The sequence below is a fragment of the Spironucleus salmonicida genome, chromosome 5, assembly GCF_000497125.1.
Source record: "Spironucleus salmonicida strain ATCC 50377 chromosome 5, whole genome shotgun sequence".
NCBI classification, from domain to species: domain Eukaryota; phylum Fornicata; order Diplomonadida; family Hexamitidae; genus Spironucleus; species Spironucleus salmonicida.
In genome coordinates, this window is record NC_090600.1 from 1237463 (window position 1) to 1253290 (window position 15828).

Sequence of the window (15828 nt, forward strand, 5' to 3'; positions counted from 1 at the left end):
TAAATCAAATTGCCCTAACTCAAAAATTAAAGTAAAGTTTTGAAATTCACATCTAACTAGAGTAGTAGTTCGTTTTTTGCTGTAGACGTTACAGACGTTCTTGGTCCAGTTACTCCCGTCTTGATTTATGAGATTAGAATTTTGGATCTTCTTTGATAGAAGATACAATTTATTACCTTGGTTTCTTTATTTCTGGGGTGTCGTATGAGGCGTATGTAAGTGCTGAATATTTAATTTTTTTAGGCTATAATGAATGGTAAGTTTATGATGTGATTGGAGTCATTTAATGATTACGATTGGGATTTGGTAATTTCATGTTATCTAGAATCCGTAGGATCTCTTTAGGGCCTTGTTTCAAAGTTGACATTTGAGGTTTGTCAATATTACGGTATAGGTTTTTATATAATTATATTCTTAATATTACATGACTTTATTAATCTTTTGATAATTTTACTAAAAATAAGATAATGTATATTAAGAAAATTGCATAAAAATATAATTATATAATAATGATAAAGTATTAATAAATACTATATAAAAGATAAAAGCATTACAGGTTTGTTTTCCATACACTAAAGCAGTCTTAGTTGATATTTTAATGTATCTAGGTGAGATAGTGAATAATCAAACTATACAATTAAATAACTATTATATATGTTAATTTAATAAGTAAATTCAGTTTCACAAATGCTTACTTTTGAAGAATTTATAAGCGCTTCCCCATCACCTTATCATTCGGTTAAAACAGCAGTGGATATGCTTGTATCTGCTGGTTTTAAACATATCAGAGAGTCTGAAGTTATACCATCTAATACTCCTTGTGTATATACTAGAGATGGTACTGCTGTTATTGGTTGGATACCAGGAACTGATTTTACTAGTGGTTTTACTTCAGTATAGTCTCATACTGATTCTCCTTGCCTTAGATTTGTGTAAAGCGGTGCTATAAAAGCTTTTGGTACTCTTATGTCAATTCCTGTTGAGCCTTACTCAGGATTGGTTGTTGGAAGATTTATTGATAGAAAATTGAGAGTTGGTGGTAGAATTTCTTATATAGTTGAAAAAGATGGTAAATTCATCCCTGCTTCTATTTTAGTTAAATCTGAGGGTGAATTTGTTATTCCAGGCCTTGCTCCTCACATGCTTCGTAATCCTGGAGATCCCAAAGATTGGATCCCAGAAGGTGATGATTTTGTTCTTTGTTGCCCTAAAACCGTTACAATCAATGGAAAACAAATTGAAGTAAAAGAAAAAGCAACAATGAATGATCTATTTGCTCCCCTTCTCCCAGTAGGAGCTATTATTTCAGCTACTTAAATTGATATATCAGCAATTGAATTCAACCGTTATGGGTCTCTCATTTAAGCACCTAGAATTGATAATCTAGCTTCTCTTTATGGATCTGTTGTTGGATTAATTAATTCTTTCAAAAATATTCCCACGTAGGCTAGCACGCGTATGATAGCTGGCTTTAATCATGAAGAGATTGGTTCTAGAACTCGTTCTGGGGCAGCTGGCATAGGCCTCCATGATTGGTGGTTAAGAGTTTGTTAACTTCCTTCTGATATTGCTATTGCAGCTATGCATAAATCTCTAAATATTAGTGCTGATGGGGCTCATGCTAATCATCCTGCTAAAGGTGCCTCTTCATGTCATGACCCAATACCTGTTCTTGGTAGTGGTGTTTGTCTTAAGTTTGGCTAAAAGTAGAATTATGCATTCACTGATAATCTTTCAGCAGTTGTTATCGCTATTGCTAAAAATGCTGGTGTTTCGACTTAAAAGTGGGTCGGTAAGTCATTCAAGGCCGGGGGCGGGACGATCGGGAACCTGGTGGCGGCGGACTGCGACATGAAGGTTGTGGACATGGGCCTGCCGATGCTGGCCATGCACAGCTGCCTTGAGATGATCGACGAGGCCGACCTGAAGGGCTTCGAGGTCTTCTGCGCGAGGGTGCATGAGCAGGGCAACGCGATGCTCGGCCTCATGCTCCAGCTGCACCACGAGTGAGTGAGCAACTAAGTTTGGATACGGTTTCGGGCATATTATGCCAAATCAGAATGGAGCGGAGAAGGTACCCGACGCTCTACCAGCTCCCGGCGCGCCCCTTCCTGTACGAGCAGGGCCTGCGCGGTCTGGACGCGATACCCGACGGCTTCCTGGACTCCCTGGCGGCGCGCGGCTTCGACATGCTGTACCTCCTCGGCGCGTGGACGCTCGGGGCCGCCTCGCTCGCCTGCGACTTCCGGCCCGAGCGCCAGCGTGTGTACCGCGAGCTACTCCCGGACCTGCAGCCCGCCGACGTCATCGGCTCCCCCTTCGCGGTGGCGGCCTACGTGGCGAACCCCGCCCTCGGCACGGACGCCGCGCTCCTCGGGCTCAAGCGGCGCCTCAACCAGCGCGGGATGCGGCTCGTGCTGGACTTCGTGCCGAACCACGGGTCCCTCGAGTGCGCCGCGGCCTGCCCGGAGCTGTTCCTGCGGGGACCCTTCGGCTCGGCGACGGACCAGCACCCCTCGGGCGTCTTCTTCGGGAGGGACCGCTACCACATCTGGGGCGACACGGCCCAGTTCGACTTCACGCGGCCCGACACCCGCGCGGCCCGCGGCCTGGACCTGTTCAAGGTGGCCAGCCTGTGCGACGGCGTGCGCTGCGACATGGCGATGCTGCAGCTGCCCGACGTGCACCGGTCCATCTGGGGCACCGAGATCCCCGACTTCTGGCGCGACGCCATCTCGGCGCTCCGGCGCACCTACCGCGACTTCGTCTTCCTCGCGGAGGCCTACTGGGACACCGAGGACGCGCTGGTGGAACGCGGCTTCGACTTCGTGTACTGCAAGCGGCCGCTGGACACCTGCGGGGCCCTGCAGGACTGCTTCGCCCAGGGGCTGCGGTGCGGGCCCGCCTGCTGCCACTTCCTGGAGAACCACGACGAGGCCCGCATCGCGCGGTTCCACAACGCGCTCCCGGCGGCGGTGTAGTGCTACCTCCGGCCGGGGCTGCGCTTCTTCCAGCACGGGCAGCTCGAGGGGCGCCGGGGCAGGCTCGGGGTCCAGCTGCGGCGTGCGGTACCGGAGGCCGCGGACCCAGCGGTGCAGGAGTTCTACGCGGGCCTGCTGCGGCTGTTGCGCGACAACGCCTTCCAGGGCGCCTTCACGCAGGCCGACGTGCACCGCTACGTCTTCTGCGGCCTCTGGACCGGGGCAGCGCGCCGCATCGTGCTGGCCAACCTGAGCGACCACGCCCTGCAGGTGGCCCTCGCGCCCGGCTGGCTGCAGGGGGCCGTCCGGCAGCTCCTCGGGCACCCCGCCCCGCCCATGGACGGCACCGTGCCGTTGGGGCCCTTCGCGTTCGCGGTGTACGCGGTAGAGTGAGCCTGTATCGCCCTCCCTTCCACCTCTCCACCATGGACCCCGGCGCGCTCTACTTTCTCCGCTACGCCCCCGAGGGCTTCCAGCTCTCCGGCGCCTCCAGGGACACCACCATCGACGTGTACGGCAAGGTGCTCGCGTCCCAGCCCTCGCTCGTCTCCGCCACCTCGCCCCTCTCCATCACCACGCAGACCGTGTGCCTCCGCGGCCGGTTCTACGCCGCGTGCGCCCACGAGCTCCTGGAGTTCTCCCCCGCCCCCAGCGTGCGCATGGGCCTGCGAAGACACGGCAACAACGCCCTCTTCCGCCACGGCCCGCGGCTCTGCTTCCTCGACCAGAAGGGCGCCGTGTTCGACGTGAGCGACTTCGCGCTGTCCCCGCTCTGCGTGCTCCGGCCTGCCAGCCGCACGCTCGTGCACTCCGTCTTCGGCCGCACCTTCGCCTTCCTGGACGCCGCGCTCTTTGAGGTGCGCGACCTCCGCCTGGAGCCGTGCGCGATACAGCCGCTGCTCCCGCTCAAGTTCTCCAGCGTGAACCTGCTCATCGACGCCGATGACTGTGCGTTCGACCTCCTCACCCAGAAGGCCTACCCCGCCAAGGCCGACATCAACACCGACGACATGGCCGCCAACGCTATCCCGATGGAAATAGGCTGGGTGCTGCGGAAGGAGTGGTTCGACAGGCACTTCGATGGCGACTTCGACGAGATCCGCGGGGCCGGCAGCAGGGAGTTCCAGGACTTCTTCCGGCGCGAGTTCGAGGCCCTCAAGCGAGAAAATGGCGTGAAGTGAGAATAGTAATATAATCTTCTAACCCCAATAAATTTGATAGTAGACTTAAAGCTAAGTTAATTATGTAAATTAGATATATTAATAAACTGATGTTGTTAACAGTCTATAATTATTCATATGTAAATCTACTGGATTAAATTTGTGATGATAAATATTATATATTGTATTATTAATAACTAAAAGAATAAATAATGACGGAAGCACTTTAAAAACAATAAAGTTAACTTATATAGCAGGCTACTGTATTATCTGCTTAACTAAATAGAGATTCTATTACTGTTAAATAGTAGCTAAATAAAATTAACTAAGAACTCAATGAATTTCTTAAATACGCTAAATAACGTGTATTTGATGCAACTAATACACATAGATAAATCTGTGATAATCTTATTAATGAAATTGAGAAATTATGAAATTATAATTTATTTATGCTAAATATATTTATAAATATATTTTATATAATGCTCAAAACATCAATATTTGATTATGACGTTTATTATCCGCGTCATAATTGGGCACATTCTAAACATTTAGCAAATTAACTCAGGTCTACGGGAAAAGTAACTCAACTACCAGTTTCAGCCTTACTTTCTGAATCAAAAATAAAGTAAAAACAAGGCTCATTATTAGACTTCATTATTTTCTTTGAGATTTCACCTTAAGAATAGCAGTTTCTCCTAAAGCTATCACCTGTAGAAACCGCTATTGCTTGCAAAAATTATTAGTCAATGTATTCCTTAACAAATAAACTAAAAAATTCTTTGGAGGAGTATGATGATTTAACCGATTTTTGTTTGGCTGCATTATAAAATAAGTCTGGTAATGTATAAAATCTCTTTATTAAACTATCAGAATTCATTAAAATTGTTTTTACAATAATAGAATTGATTTAAAAATTACGAAATATATAATAATAACCTCTATTTTATGAAATTTACGATGGAATCATACAAAATGAAGTTTTTTCTGTTTAAAATGTTTTTTCTATATTTTAAATTTTCAGATAGTTTGCTGTTTTTAAAGTCGGTAATGACGATGCTATTTTAGATAGAATCTAGTAGGTCGGTGAAAATTTTTAGACCAAAATGCTACTGGGTGTAGGAAAATTAGGAAGGTTGTTATATGTTGGAATTTTAAGAATACTGAGTTATTAAACAACATTTTAAAATTATGGAAAATACTATTATGAGTTACTCTATAAAGAAGAAAAAACTTTATAGGTATTTTAAAACTAGAACAACATTCTAGAACAGAGTGGATATAAATAATTTACCGTTAATATACGTGGAAAGATTGATATTTTAGATATTTATCCTCTTAAAACTTATAGAAATGATATACTTGATGACTAATTCGATATATATGATATGAAAAGTAGTAATATTAGATAATCAACCTTAGTTACAGAAGAATTTGACGATTTTGAATGAATCAGTAATCACTTCTCTTATTTAAACTTTTATTGTTATTATTCTTTTAACTACTGAATATCTTAAAATAAATCTTTTATCAATCTTTGTGTTTCAGTTTAATCAGTTTATAGTAATTATTAAAGTTGATCTGCATTATTTTCTAAATGCAAATATTTATCTTTAAGGTTATTATACTTCTCCTTCATTTTTATTATTTTTCTATCTTTCTAGGCGATCTCTTTGCTTAAAGACTATATAATAGACTATAAATTTTAAATTTTATCCGGGTCAACCATATTTTCTAATTCCTAATACTTAGTCTTAAGATTTATATTCTAAATTTCCAATTCCTTTGATAATTATTAAGCAGTATGTACATATTCTTAAGGTTGCTACATTTATAGTGTATCTTATATATGTGATAATTATATCTAAAGCTTCTATTCACGTGCTAAAGAATTTTAAAGTTCAGATTTCAACTAGTGACTATCTTAAACTTCTGATTCTGCTAGCCCTCCAAAAAGAGAATTTTATTTGACAATATTAACTTAAAGACAGTTTTATAGCTCTAAATTTTTACTTTTTAAATCTTTTATTTAAGATTGTTGCTATAACATCAAAGACCGCATTTCTTCTACTTCGGGCGATATCTTAACAGCTTAGCTCGTTTTTAATAATTTTTCTGTTTAAATAATAGGAATATTCTATTTCTATAAAATAATATTGGAAGCCGTTAATTTTTTATTTCTAGGTGAAGTATATTCAGACTAAGATGCACCAATTTCACGGATATGGGTTTTTAAATCAGTTAATAGATTTCTTTGTTGTTAAGATTAAATGAAATAAGTATCTATTTTAATGTTATCTTTAGTTGCAAACGAATTTTTCATTGTAGATATGAAGCGGAATTTATGATTTATAATATATTATTATATTCAATAATTTTTTAAAATGTCAAAATTTTAAATCTCAAAAAATTCTGCATTTCTACCTAAATCTGAACAAATATAGTAGACTGAGAATCTTATAGAGGTAATTTTAGAAGTTTTAGATGATAACAATAATTTATAAGATAGTATGCAACTAAGGTAATAAAAAATTGAGAATATTGATTTCCTTATTTCCAAAACATATATGATTATTGGTAAATTTTTCAGTTAAAAAGATATTAAAAGATTATTTGAAAATAAATTTGAAGCTTTTTCCCACTCACTTAATGATTTTTTATAAAATTAATTAGTAGCACTTGATATGACAATCAGTGAAATTAACGATATTGATTGTATTTAGCTTAAAAATTAATTTTAGGAGATTGCTGAAAATGTAGTTTATGGTAATCATATTTATCTATTTATATTGATTAATATGTCAAATTCTGAATAGCTCTAAGTTTTTCAGTTTTTGGACAAGTCGTAATAAAGTAAAGTCAAATTTGCTGTAGTAAGTATTACAATGGCCAACGATAAAATTGGACAATTGATGGCATCTGTTGAGTATTTAGTAGATGGTAAATAAAAGAGAAGCGTTTGGGATTACAGGACAGTGTGAATGATTTAATTCAATCAATCATCTTCTATAGTTTCATCTAGTTGTGAGTAAAGACCTTACGAAGTAAGTACCTGTTAAGATTTAGGTGAGTGTGCTCCAGAAATTGTAAAAGTATCATCTAAAGGCATAAAGTTGTTTAATTGAAGGTATTATTTTGAATATTTCTTTACATCACGAATATCTGATGTATTTAGGTAATCTAATAGTGCTTTTTATGCATTACTTTAGGGTACCATTAGTTTATCATTCTCAATATTTTGAACTTTCACCTTAATATCAATTGTACTTGATCTTTTTACTTAAGATGATACTTTCAATATCTTTTTCATTCTTGGAAGATAGTTAGATATTACTTTATTATTAGAATATAATATAAGATAATAGAAACTAGAAACATCGAGTGAATTAAAAACTATAATAACAATCAATTACATATATTTTCGGATTAATAAGATAACTATAATATAAAATAACTAAGAAACTATGTTGCTATATTAAAAATTATTTTAATTTACATATCTAGGGAGATGTTGTTTTAGAATTGATTACTAAAAATGAATGTATGTCAAAAGCCTTTTTTACAGTTACAAACTCTAAATATTAACAAATTTAACTCATTTCTTAATTTTCAGCCATTCCTTATAAAAAGATAGGACCCCTTGTCTATCTGCAACACTAGCTTTATTCCACTTATCGCCCCAAGATGTTTTGTCACAATCCGCTTCGAACTTTTCATCTAAAATCTTACGAACTTTTGCAGATGCTGGAAGATAATCTGGAGCGAATTATCGCCTAAAACGCTTAATAAATGCCACGAAATAAAAGAGTTTTAAATTCTTTTCATCTAATTTCAGGTTTTTCGGCTCCTTCTTGGATTGCTTTTTCTCAGCTTTTTCTGCCTCTTCAGCAGCCTTTGCCTCAGGGTTTTATTCGTAAAATTTGATCAAATCTGTATTATACTGCTCACGTTGCTCAGTTGCCTTTTTGCTATAATCTTAGCGCTGCTCTTCTGTGAGGTCTTTCCAGCGTTAAGACATAGCCTTTGCCTATTCTCCTATTGAAAGATGAGAATATTGAGATCGAATTTCAGCCTAAAATAAGAAATATGATGTGGATGGCTTCTGGGGCCTTTACATTAATTTGAAGTGGAGTGGTTAAGATTAAAAAAATATATTGAAATATATATTAATTAAATATTTTCTTACTGTTCTCATGACTGAATTTACTATTAGGATACATTTTAGTATGGAAGAATAAACTTTAGATATAAACTAGTTATTAACAAATTAATTATAAATAATTTCGAATTCTGCAATATATTTTACGCCTATTCTTACTACCTAACAAATTTTATCAGAAGAGAAGATTATCTATCCGTGTACGGAAAGAATTGAGGGATTTGAAGAAATATACGCCATTATACCACCATAGTTATCTAATTTATTATCAACAATCTCACCATAATAAACATTTATTCCATAAATTTAATTTGATATGATCGTAGAAAAAGCAGAAAATCAGTATTTACTTGCTCCGACATATGTCAGTCAAATAGAAAATAAATATTCAGTCTGCTTAAGAAATATACCATTTATTTTTACATATATTCCGGAATCTCCATTTTCGGCATTATATAAATCGGCTATGCGGTTACGGGTAGAAGATTTAAAGCCAGACATTTTATAGTCATATTTCTCTGGAGATTTTAGTTCAGATTATTACTATCCTCCTAGAATTCTTAGCTACAAATATAAAATGTTTCTTAAAAAAGAATTTTCTGACTCGATCTCAAGGTTAAATTAAATATTTCATTTGGTGGAGCAAGATTTTATTTATCTGAAAAGTTAAGATACTTTACCTATTAACTCTAGGTTATATTTACCTTTTTATTCAAAAATAATGATTTTTAAATAACTTCATATTTTTTAGTACATTAAAAAATAATATAAAATTTACGTTATCTTATCAAACCTATAGAAAGAAATCTACATAGATATGGATAATACATTAACAGTTGAAAAATTTTACAGTGTATATCTGAATACAGTTTTATATAGATGTTATTATTATAATTTTCAAAGCCAGTATCAGTTAATTGATGAAAATTTGCAAATAATAAATACAAATTTGCCTTAAACTTTTTATTTAAGGTAAATTTAAGCAGATAATCAGTCATTGTAAATGAAATAGATTAGGCTGGAAGTTGATATCAGTGTTTTAAAATGGTAAAAAATGCAATCCATATCTAATTTACCACAAAAAAATTGGAAATTCGATTTAAGAACATATTTAGTTTAATGTGATGAATCTTAATTTAATCCGTAAATTTCATACAATGGACTTTGTAAGTATCGTGAAGTTCCTTTTGCTGAAGAATAGTTTTGTTTGACTGATTCAGAAAAAAATGATATATTTACAGAATTTCATAATAAAAGATAATATAAACCGCAAAAATAAGCATATTTAAAAAATGCTTATGAAATTGAGTACATCGTGGCAAGAAAGCCTCTTCATCAAAAATAAAGTAAATTTTATCCAAATATTCAGCATTAGTAGTTTTTAATTCATTGGGTGGGATATCGAATTCAAGATAGAACATGGGAACCAGAGGAAAATGTCCTTGAAAATTGCTGTGCAGTAATAGCATTTAATTAGGTGTTTGGTTAGCTTGATAAAAATTCAGTAAATGGATTACTTGATGAATAAAATTTAGAAGAAATTTAAGTTAACCTAGTAAAACTATAAGAAAAAATATATAATGAGCAGTGACTTATTATATATATCTTTAAAATTTTAGTAATAGTATATCTTTAACTAAACCTTTTATTGGTAAAGTAGTGTGATGGATTCTACATGACAGGAGAATACAATAATTATATAGTTTACTATAATATTAAAATATAAACATTCAATTATTAAGAATTATGAGTAATTATTATTGTAATGACATTGATACTTTCTTTTAATAATATAATGTAAAAAATTAACCGTAAGTACTCCTGTGGGATTCGATCTTAGACTCATGTAGTACAGATACCGAGTATGATCCATATTTTACCTTAAAATAATATTGCTATTCCGCCTTTACCTAATAAAAATATAAATTAGTCTAGATAACTTAAAGGTCTTCTTGCTTAATTTGAGCAAGATTAAATTAAACACTTCACAATGCCATAGATAACATATCTTAACTTAGTGGATGATTAGAACGATATATTTAATCTTTCAGGATCTGGTCGATCTATATTCAGTCCTAAATGTCAAGGATTTAAAAATAGTGTTGTAACTGATTTAAGTATAATTGAGGAAGAATAGTGAATTTCTATAAATACGTTCACTGACATTAATATGATGTTACTTTTGATATACTATTTTGGCTACTTTGTTAATCGGTGATATTATGACTTAATGCAAAATTTCAATTAACACTATAACAATTAAGATAATTTTATTTAACTTTTTATTAATATGAATTTATATTTTAATTTACTTATTAAAGTCAATAGTCATTAGAAGTCGATACTAAGTAATTATCGAATTATTAACACTATTTCTTATTAAGAAGATTATACTACTTATAATAGTTAGCATTAATTCATTGAGTATCTCTATTATAGACTTCAAAATTAAATAAGAGGAAAATTTTGATCCTTATATTTTTATTATGTTCTAATTTATATAATTATTATATCATAATAATAATATCAACTACAACCTCATTCATACCGCCATAAATGTCTCGTCGATCATCATTGCTATCTTCAGTTGTTTCAAACAACCCAAATACTGTGCCATCAGATGCAGTAGCTGATAAATTACTCATTTCGCTCAAACAGAACCGCCCAACTTCAACAAAATCAAATATATCACTCCGAATCCCGTCCGCAAAATCTACTACTTCTACTAACCTTCCGACAAACCGGTCTATATCACAAATAGACTTTCCATAAAATACAGAATTAAAGGCCTATAAAATAAGCATTGAAATCTAGAACTCCAAAAATTAATTCGACCAAAAAATTACAGAAACCGTTATATAGTCTCGTGGAACTGGAGATTCTGTACCATTTCATTTTGAAAAGTATCCAGAATTTTACGAAAACTACAAACCTAGTCTTCCTTTTAAGCAAAAGAAACTTGATGAAGATCGGAGAATTGCCGGCGAAAAAGTAATCAAGACGTTTAATTATAGATATCACTTAAACCATATGTAGCCTTAATAAAGAGCAATAAAGCCAGGATTTTCTGACTATAATAGTATTTTAACAGGTGAATTAAATACTGCTAGCGCAGATATAGCATTACGAGTATAAGAGCTGAAATTATAATAGGAAGGATACGATATGAAGATATTAAAACCCGAATAAAGGAAGCAAGTTATAGCTTTTGGAAGACCGAATATTTAACCACGAACAATTTCAGATATGGTATAACTTCAAGAGGCAGAAAAGTTTTAGATGAAGCTCGAGTAAAGTGATATTTTGGGAGAGAAGATTAAGCATGGTAAAAACATTGGCAAATATGCAAATAATGCATTTAGAAGAGGTGCAGCAAGTTAGATGAGCTAAAGTTAGTATTAAATCGAACAAACTGGGAGGGTTATTGGTCATGATGAATTGGAACATTCTGTACCTCCTTAGAGACCATACTGAATTATTTGGTTGTTTTTTAGTGTATAACTTTATATTAAGGGTTAGAAGTTTATAAGTTTAACATATTATGTGCATGAAATTTGATTTTTATAATTTAGAGATTATTTTATTTTTAGAAAGATCGATTAGACAATTAATATTTTATCTTAATAAATAGAATTTTTTGCTTTTATCATTGTATAGCAATGAGGTATGCTATTTTAAATAATCATATACTAGTAGTATAATTTTGATAGTATTGTATTGAATATCAATTTTGGTGTCTATTGCATTATTATCTAGTATAAATATATATAATATTGTTTTTTAATCTACTTACTATGTGTTTCTTATTCATTAAAGACTTATATATAAGATACTTATGATGTATAGTTGACTGCAATTAATGATCAATTAATGTGCAAATTATCCCCATCAAACATACAGATTAAAAGTTAAATGAAACTATTTTTAGTTTCAGATCATCTAATTATTATAACTGATAAATAAATAATTTATATTTTAAAGATTAATGCCAAGTAAAGAAAACTCCGAATAAGCTCCATTAAGCTAGGTAAAACCTGAATAAGATACTATTTCATCTGAATAATTACCTAATAAGAAATAATAAAATAATAAAAAGGTTGCATAAACCCTTAAAATTCCTATTCTTATTTTTAATATTATCGGTACAGCATGCGTGTTTTCCCAAGGGATATGTAGTATTTTACGCTCTGTTGATGGTTTATAGTCTTCTAAACCGAAATTTTAGGATATCCAGACGCTCATTATTTCCTTCTTCATCAGCGTGGCCGAGCTGTTTATATTCCTGGTCATCATTACCAAGAGAAAGCTCAGACTAAAATTGGAGAGCTGGTTCACTCTCACCAAGAGTATCCATTCCTACTTCGTGGTGCAGATCCTGTTCTCGTTCATCTAGGGCCCGCAGGACATCTTCCCCTCGCCTGGCACCACCGTACTTCCCAATGTGTTCTACACCACCTACAACACCGCGCTATCCTATCTGCTGATAGCTGGATGGATCTGCAACACAGTAGCTTACCTGCTATACATGGTTGCCGCGGCGAACAGGAAGACGCAGTACAAGGCCGCAAAGAAGGCTGGGGCCGAGTCTGAGGTCATCCAGCTGTACTGAGGTATGTTTTCACTTAGGAACTGCGCAAGGGTTTCCAGGTATCACGCTAGAGGCGAAATATGACTACGTGATCCCGACAACAGCGCCCGCAGAAATTTCATGGCACCCTGCATCTTTGCTGGCCTGGCTGCGCAACTCATGCCGCCCTCCTATATCGTACGCTGCCCTGCACTCGTCCACAATTTCCATCTGCCACCTGCCCACGCTATGCAATACCCTGCTGCGCTGCCAGGATGCTGCCACTTTCCGGGCAGGCGCCGCTCGCTGCCACCACAGCGTTAAACCTGGCCGGCCAGCTAATGCCCACACTAGGTGCCATACACTTATCGTTACCATGCTCCTGTGGCGTAATTGGATAGCGCACTTGACTACGGATCAAGGGGCTGCAAGTTCAAGTCTTGCCAGGTGCAAATTTTTCATCCGAGGATATGGTCTATCTAATAATAATGAGATGCAGTATTTACGCTTCTAGATGATATAGAGTCCTACATATCGATTCTTCGCTGTCCCTGAGTACAAGTGTCTCTAGTCATCCTATATAGGTAGTAAACACAGAGTGGTTCTAGTTTGTCAAAAACCAAAGAACACGCCGTTTAAAATGTCCAGTGTACTCCCTATAAAATCACTTCTGGTTTTGGATGTTTAGTATTTTGGGGTTATATACTAAGAAGAATATTTTAAGTTGAAAGACATCGAAATTTATATTTTACTTTTATTTTAGTGCTTTTGCTGCTAACTGATAATTTATATTGCTTATGATATACATATTCTAAGCATATCTAACTAACTGTTTAAGATGATATTGTTATTAATATTACAGCAACATGCTTTGATTCTTTATAGACTGAGACTATTAATTGACCAGTACGATGTATGAATTACCTTAGTTATTAATATTTCCATGCCAAAAAATTTAGTAAAATAATAAATTTAAATTATTATATTTTCTGCTAATTTTAAAGTGCTTAAAATTCAAATTTCGCCCAATAATATTTATTCTCCTTCATAATCAGGAGCTGTTGTGATTTCTGCAATTTTGCGATTCACAGTTCTCGCAGATACATTCCAAGTGCACCCCACGGTCATTTTTCTTCGTCGCCGAAACCAACCAAATATTATTTTCTGACTTGCCGCGGTATCGCAGGCCACCCAAAATCTGGTTTTTTGCTAAGGAGACGCAGATTTGGCTTCCGCTCCATTTCCACAAAAACTCACTTTACGAACCTGCGAGCAACTAAAATGCAGTACCTTTCCGCCATGTCGGGTGTCCAGTAAAAGGTCCTTTTCACAGTTTTGGCCCTCGCAGTGCCCTGCCTGTATCGGCGTCTCAGCCGGTCAAATTTCTACCTGCGCGACTTCGCAGTCTACCGCGCCCCCATTTCTTACCAGACGACTGGGACCGAAATGCTTAGGATCGCGCGCAACTTCCACTTCTCGGCTGACGCGGCCAGCTTTGTCCGGCGCCTGCACTCGAAAACTGGTCTAGGACCGCGTGTGGCCGTCCCGCCGCATCTGCGCGCGCAGCAGCATTCGATCGAGGACGCCAGAAAAGAAGCATCTGACGTCATGTTCGCGACGATCGATGAACTGCTGCTGAAAACGCGAATTGTGCCCTCGGAAATCGGCGTTGTGGTGACGAACTGCTCGCTGTTCAACCCCACACCCTCGCTCGCATCCATGCTGATCAAAAAGTACCAGTTTCCGCCAACCACGCACGCATATTCGCTGGGAGGTATGGGCTGCGGTGCAGGACCTGTGGCAGTGGATTTGGTGCGGGCCATGATGAAGTTTTACGGCTGCAAGTATGGGCTCCTACTGAGCACAGAAAACATGACGCAACACTTCTACAACGGCGAGGATCGCTCTATGCTGCTCCCGAACACGTTGTTTAGAATGGGAGGAGCTGCAATGTTATTCACGAGCGAGAGAAAAGGGTCGAAATACGCCTTGCAGAATCTTATAAAAACACATAACGGACGAGATAAGAGCAGTTACGAATCTGTTTATCAGACTATAGACAACGCAGGTAAAACAGGTGTTCGTCTAGATAGAAGTATCACAAAGTGTGCTTAAAATGCTCTTAAAAATAATTTGCATAGGTTACTGCCAAGATGCCTGCCTAAATACGAACTTTTTAGATTTTTAGCTTCAAATTTGTATAGGAAAATTACCAAATAGTAGCCTGAGGTAATGCCGAAAATATGTTCCGGAATAGATAAATTCTGCTTCCACTGCGGTGGAAGGGGTGTTTTAGACGGAATGTAGTAGATGTTTAATCTGAATAAATAATAGATGGAGGCATCTAGAGCTGCTCTGTGGCGCTATGGGAATACTTCTTCGGCGTCGATTTGGTACGGACTGGCATACCATGAAAATTAGGGAGTAAAAAGAGGCGATAATATATGGTAGATTGCTTTTGGAAGTGGTTTTAAAGCGAATTCACTCGTCTGGCGCAGTTTGGGTAGCAAAAACATAACCAAGTTTTGTGATGAAGAATGGAAATGGGATGAGTAAGAAGGATACGATTTGATAGACTAAGAGGTACTGGATATCGATTATCATAAGGAAGATGAAGAAAAAAAAGTTTAAGATGAAGAAAATGAGTTTCAGTAGTTCTTATAAAAGTATTGGGGAAGAATTGAGATTTTAAGGGGGTGCAATATAAGGGATGTTAAATAGGAGATTTGTATGGTCCATGAGTGATGAATTGTAAATTTTTATAATTAATAATGTGTTTAAAGGTAATATGATATCAAAATAACTTATTTTGTAGTAGATATAGTGTTTAGCTAACTATGTAACAAAATTATATTATTATAATATGTAATTATATGTTAAAGTAAAATTAAGTTTGAACTAGTTAATATTTCCTTTGAACATTTATAGTCATATATCAGTTGTAAGCAAGGCTGAAGTACA

At 36.9% G+C, this 15828-nt stretch overlaps 15 protein-coding genes and 1 non-coding gene across 16 annotated transcripts; 11 read left to right on the plus strand and 5 right to left on the minus strand. All coding sequences in view use genetic code 6, as the record gives it.

Annotated features, from left to right (window-relative positions):
• Nucleotides 1–46: 46 nt before the first annotated feature.
• Nucleotides 47–367, minus strand: SS50377_25312 (uncharacterized protein; the record flags this gene model as incomplete). The annotated part of the gene is made up of 1 exon (XM_067909144.1): nt 47–367. One exon carries the CDS (start codon nt 365–367, stop codon nt 47–49), a length of 321 nt encoding a protein of 106 aa, XP_067763965.1.
• Nucleotides 368–687: 320 nt separating this feature from the next.
• On the plus strand, nt 688–2010 carry SS50377_25313 (Aspartyl aminopeptidase; the record flags this gene model as incomplete). The annotated part of the gene is made up of 1 exon (XM_067909145.1): nt 688–2010. The coding sequence occupies one exon, from the start codon at nt 688–690 to the stop codon at nt 2008–2010; it is 1323 nt and encodes a 440-aa protein (XP_067763966.1).
• Nucleotides 2011–2060: 50 nt separating this feature from the next.
• Nucleotides 2061–3374, plus strand: SS50377_25314 (Alpha amylase catalytic region; the record flags this gene model as incomplete). Its single annotated transcript, XM_067909146.1, has 1 exon — nt 2061–3374. One exon carries the CDS (start codon nt 2061–2063, stop codon nt 3372–3374), a length of 1314 nt encoding a protein of 437 aa, XP_067763967.1.
• A 32-nt stretch (nt 3375–3406) lies between these two features.
• SS50377_25315 (uncharacterized protein) lies at nt 3407–4162 on the plus strand (the record flags this gene model as incomplete). Its single annotated transcript, XM_067909147.1, has 1 exon — nt 3407–4162. The coding sequence occupies one exon, from the start codon at nt 3407–3409 to the stop codon at nt 4160–4162; it is 756 nt and encodes a 251-aa protein (XP_067763968.1).
• A 461-nt stretch (nt 4163–4623) lies between these two features.
• On the plus strand, nt 4624–5592 carry SS50377_25316 (uncharacterized protein; the record flags this gene model as incomplete). The annotated part of the gene is made up of 1 exon (XM_067909148.1): nt 4624–5592. One exon carries the CDS (start codon nt 4624–4626, stop codon nt 5590–5592), a length of 969 nt encoding a protein of 322 aa, XP_067763969.1.
• Nucleotides 5593–5600: 8 nt separating this feature from the next.
• On the minus strand, nt 5601–6464 carry SS50377_25317 (uncharacterized protein; the record flags this gene model as incomplete). Its single annotated transcript, XM_067909149.1, has 1 exon — nt 5601–6464. The coding sequence occupies one exon, from the start codon at nt 6462–6464 to the stop codon at nt 5601–5603; it is 864 nt and encodes a 287-aa protein (XP_067763970.1).
• Nucleotides 6465–6525: 61 nt separating this feature from the next.
• On the plus strand, nt 6526–7122 carry SS50377_25318 (uncharacterized protein; the record flags this gene model as incomplete). Its single annotated transcript, XM_067909150.1, has 1 exon — nt 6526–7122. One exon carries the CDS (start codon nt 6526–6528, stop codon nt 7120–7122), a length of 597 nt encoding a protein of 198 aa, XP_067763971.1.
• A 14-nt stretch (nt 7123–7136) lies between these two features.
• On the minus strand, nt 7137–7451 carry SS50377_25319 (uncharacterized protein; the record flags this gene model as incomplete). The annotated part of the gene is made up of 1 exon (XM_067909151.1): nt 7137–7451. One exon carries the CDS (start codon nt 7449–7451, stop codon nt 7137–7139), a length of 315 nt encoding a protein of 104 aa, XP_067763972.1.
• A 285-nt stretch (nt 7452–7736) lies between these two features.
• Nucleotides 7737–8258, minus strand: SS50377_25320 (HMG (High mobility group) box domain-containing protein; the record flags this gene model as incomplete). The annotated part of the gene is made up of 1 exon (XM_067909152.1): nt 7737–8258. The coding sequence occupies one exon, from the start codon at nt 8256–8258 to the stop codon at nt 7737–7739; it is 522 nt and encodes a 173-aa protein (XP_067763973.1).
• Nucleotides 8259–8334: 76 nt separating this feature from the next.
• On the plus strand, nt 8335–9891 carry SS50377_25321 (Chromodomain-containing protein; the record flags this gene model as incomplete). Its single annotated transcript, XM_067909153.1, has 1 exon — nt 8335–9891. One exon carries the CDS (start codon nt 8335–8337, stop codon nt 9889–9891), a length of 1557 nt encoding a protein of 518 aa, XP_067763974.1.
• A 174-nt stretch (nt 9892–10065) lies between these two features.
• On the plus strand, nt 10066–10440 carry SS50377_25322 (uncharacterized protein; the record flags this gene model as incomplete). Its single annotated transcript, XM_067909154.1, has 1 exon — nt 10066–10440. One exon carries the CDS (start codon nt 10066–10068, stop codon nt 10438–10440), a length of 375 nt encoding a protein of 124 aa, XP_067763975.1.
• A 416-nt stretch (nt 10441–10856) lies between these two features.
• Nucleotides 10857–11774, plus strand: SS50377_25323 (uncharacterized protein; the record flags this gene model as incomplete). Its single annotated transcript, XM_067909155.1, has 1 exon — nt 10857–11774. The coding sequence occupies one exon, from the start codon at nt 10857–10859 to the stop codon at nt 11772–11774; it is 918 nt and encodes a 305-aa protein (XP_067763976.1).
• Nucleotides 11775–12285: 511 nt separating this feature from the next.
• On the plus strand, nt 12286–12909 carry SS50377_25324 (Transmembrane domain-containing protein; the record flags this gene model as incomplete). Its single annotated transcript, XM_067909156.1, has 1 exon — nt 12286–12909. The coding sequence occupies one exon, from the start codon at nt 12286–12288 to the stop codon at nt 12907–12909; it is 624 nt and encodes a 207-aa protein (XP_067763977.1).
• Nucleotides 12910–12918: 9 nt separating this feature from the next.
• On the minus strand, nt 12919–13245 carry SS50377_25325 (uncharacterized protein; the record flags this gene model as incomplete). Its single annotated transcript, XM_067909157.1, has 1 exon — nt 12919–13245. One exon carries the CDS (start codon nt 13243–13245, stop codon nt 12919–12921), a length of 327 nt encoding a protein of 108 aa, XP_067763978.1.
• SS50377_t20076 lies at nt 13246–13319 on the plus strand. The gene has a single exon. It is a non-coding gene; the product is annotated as a tRNA-Arg (tRNA).
• Nucleotides 13320–14148: 829 nt separating this feature from the next.
• Nucleotides 14149–15612, plus strand: SS50377_25326 (3-ketoacyl-CoA synthase; the record flags this gene model as incomplete). The annotated part of the gene is made up of 1 exon (XM_067909158.1): nt 14149–15612. One exon carries the CDS (start codon nt 14149–14151, stop codon nt 15610–15612), a length of 1464 nt encoding a protein of 487 aa, XP_067763979.1.
• Nucleotides 15613–15828: the final 216 nt, after the last annotated feature.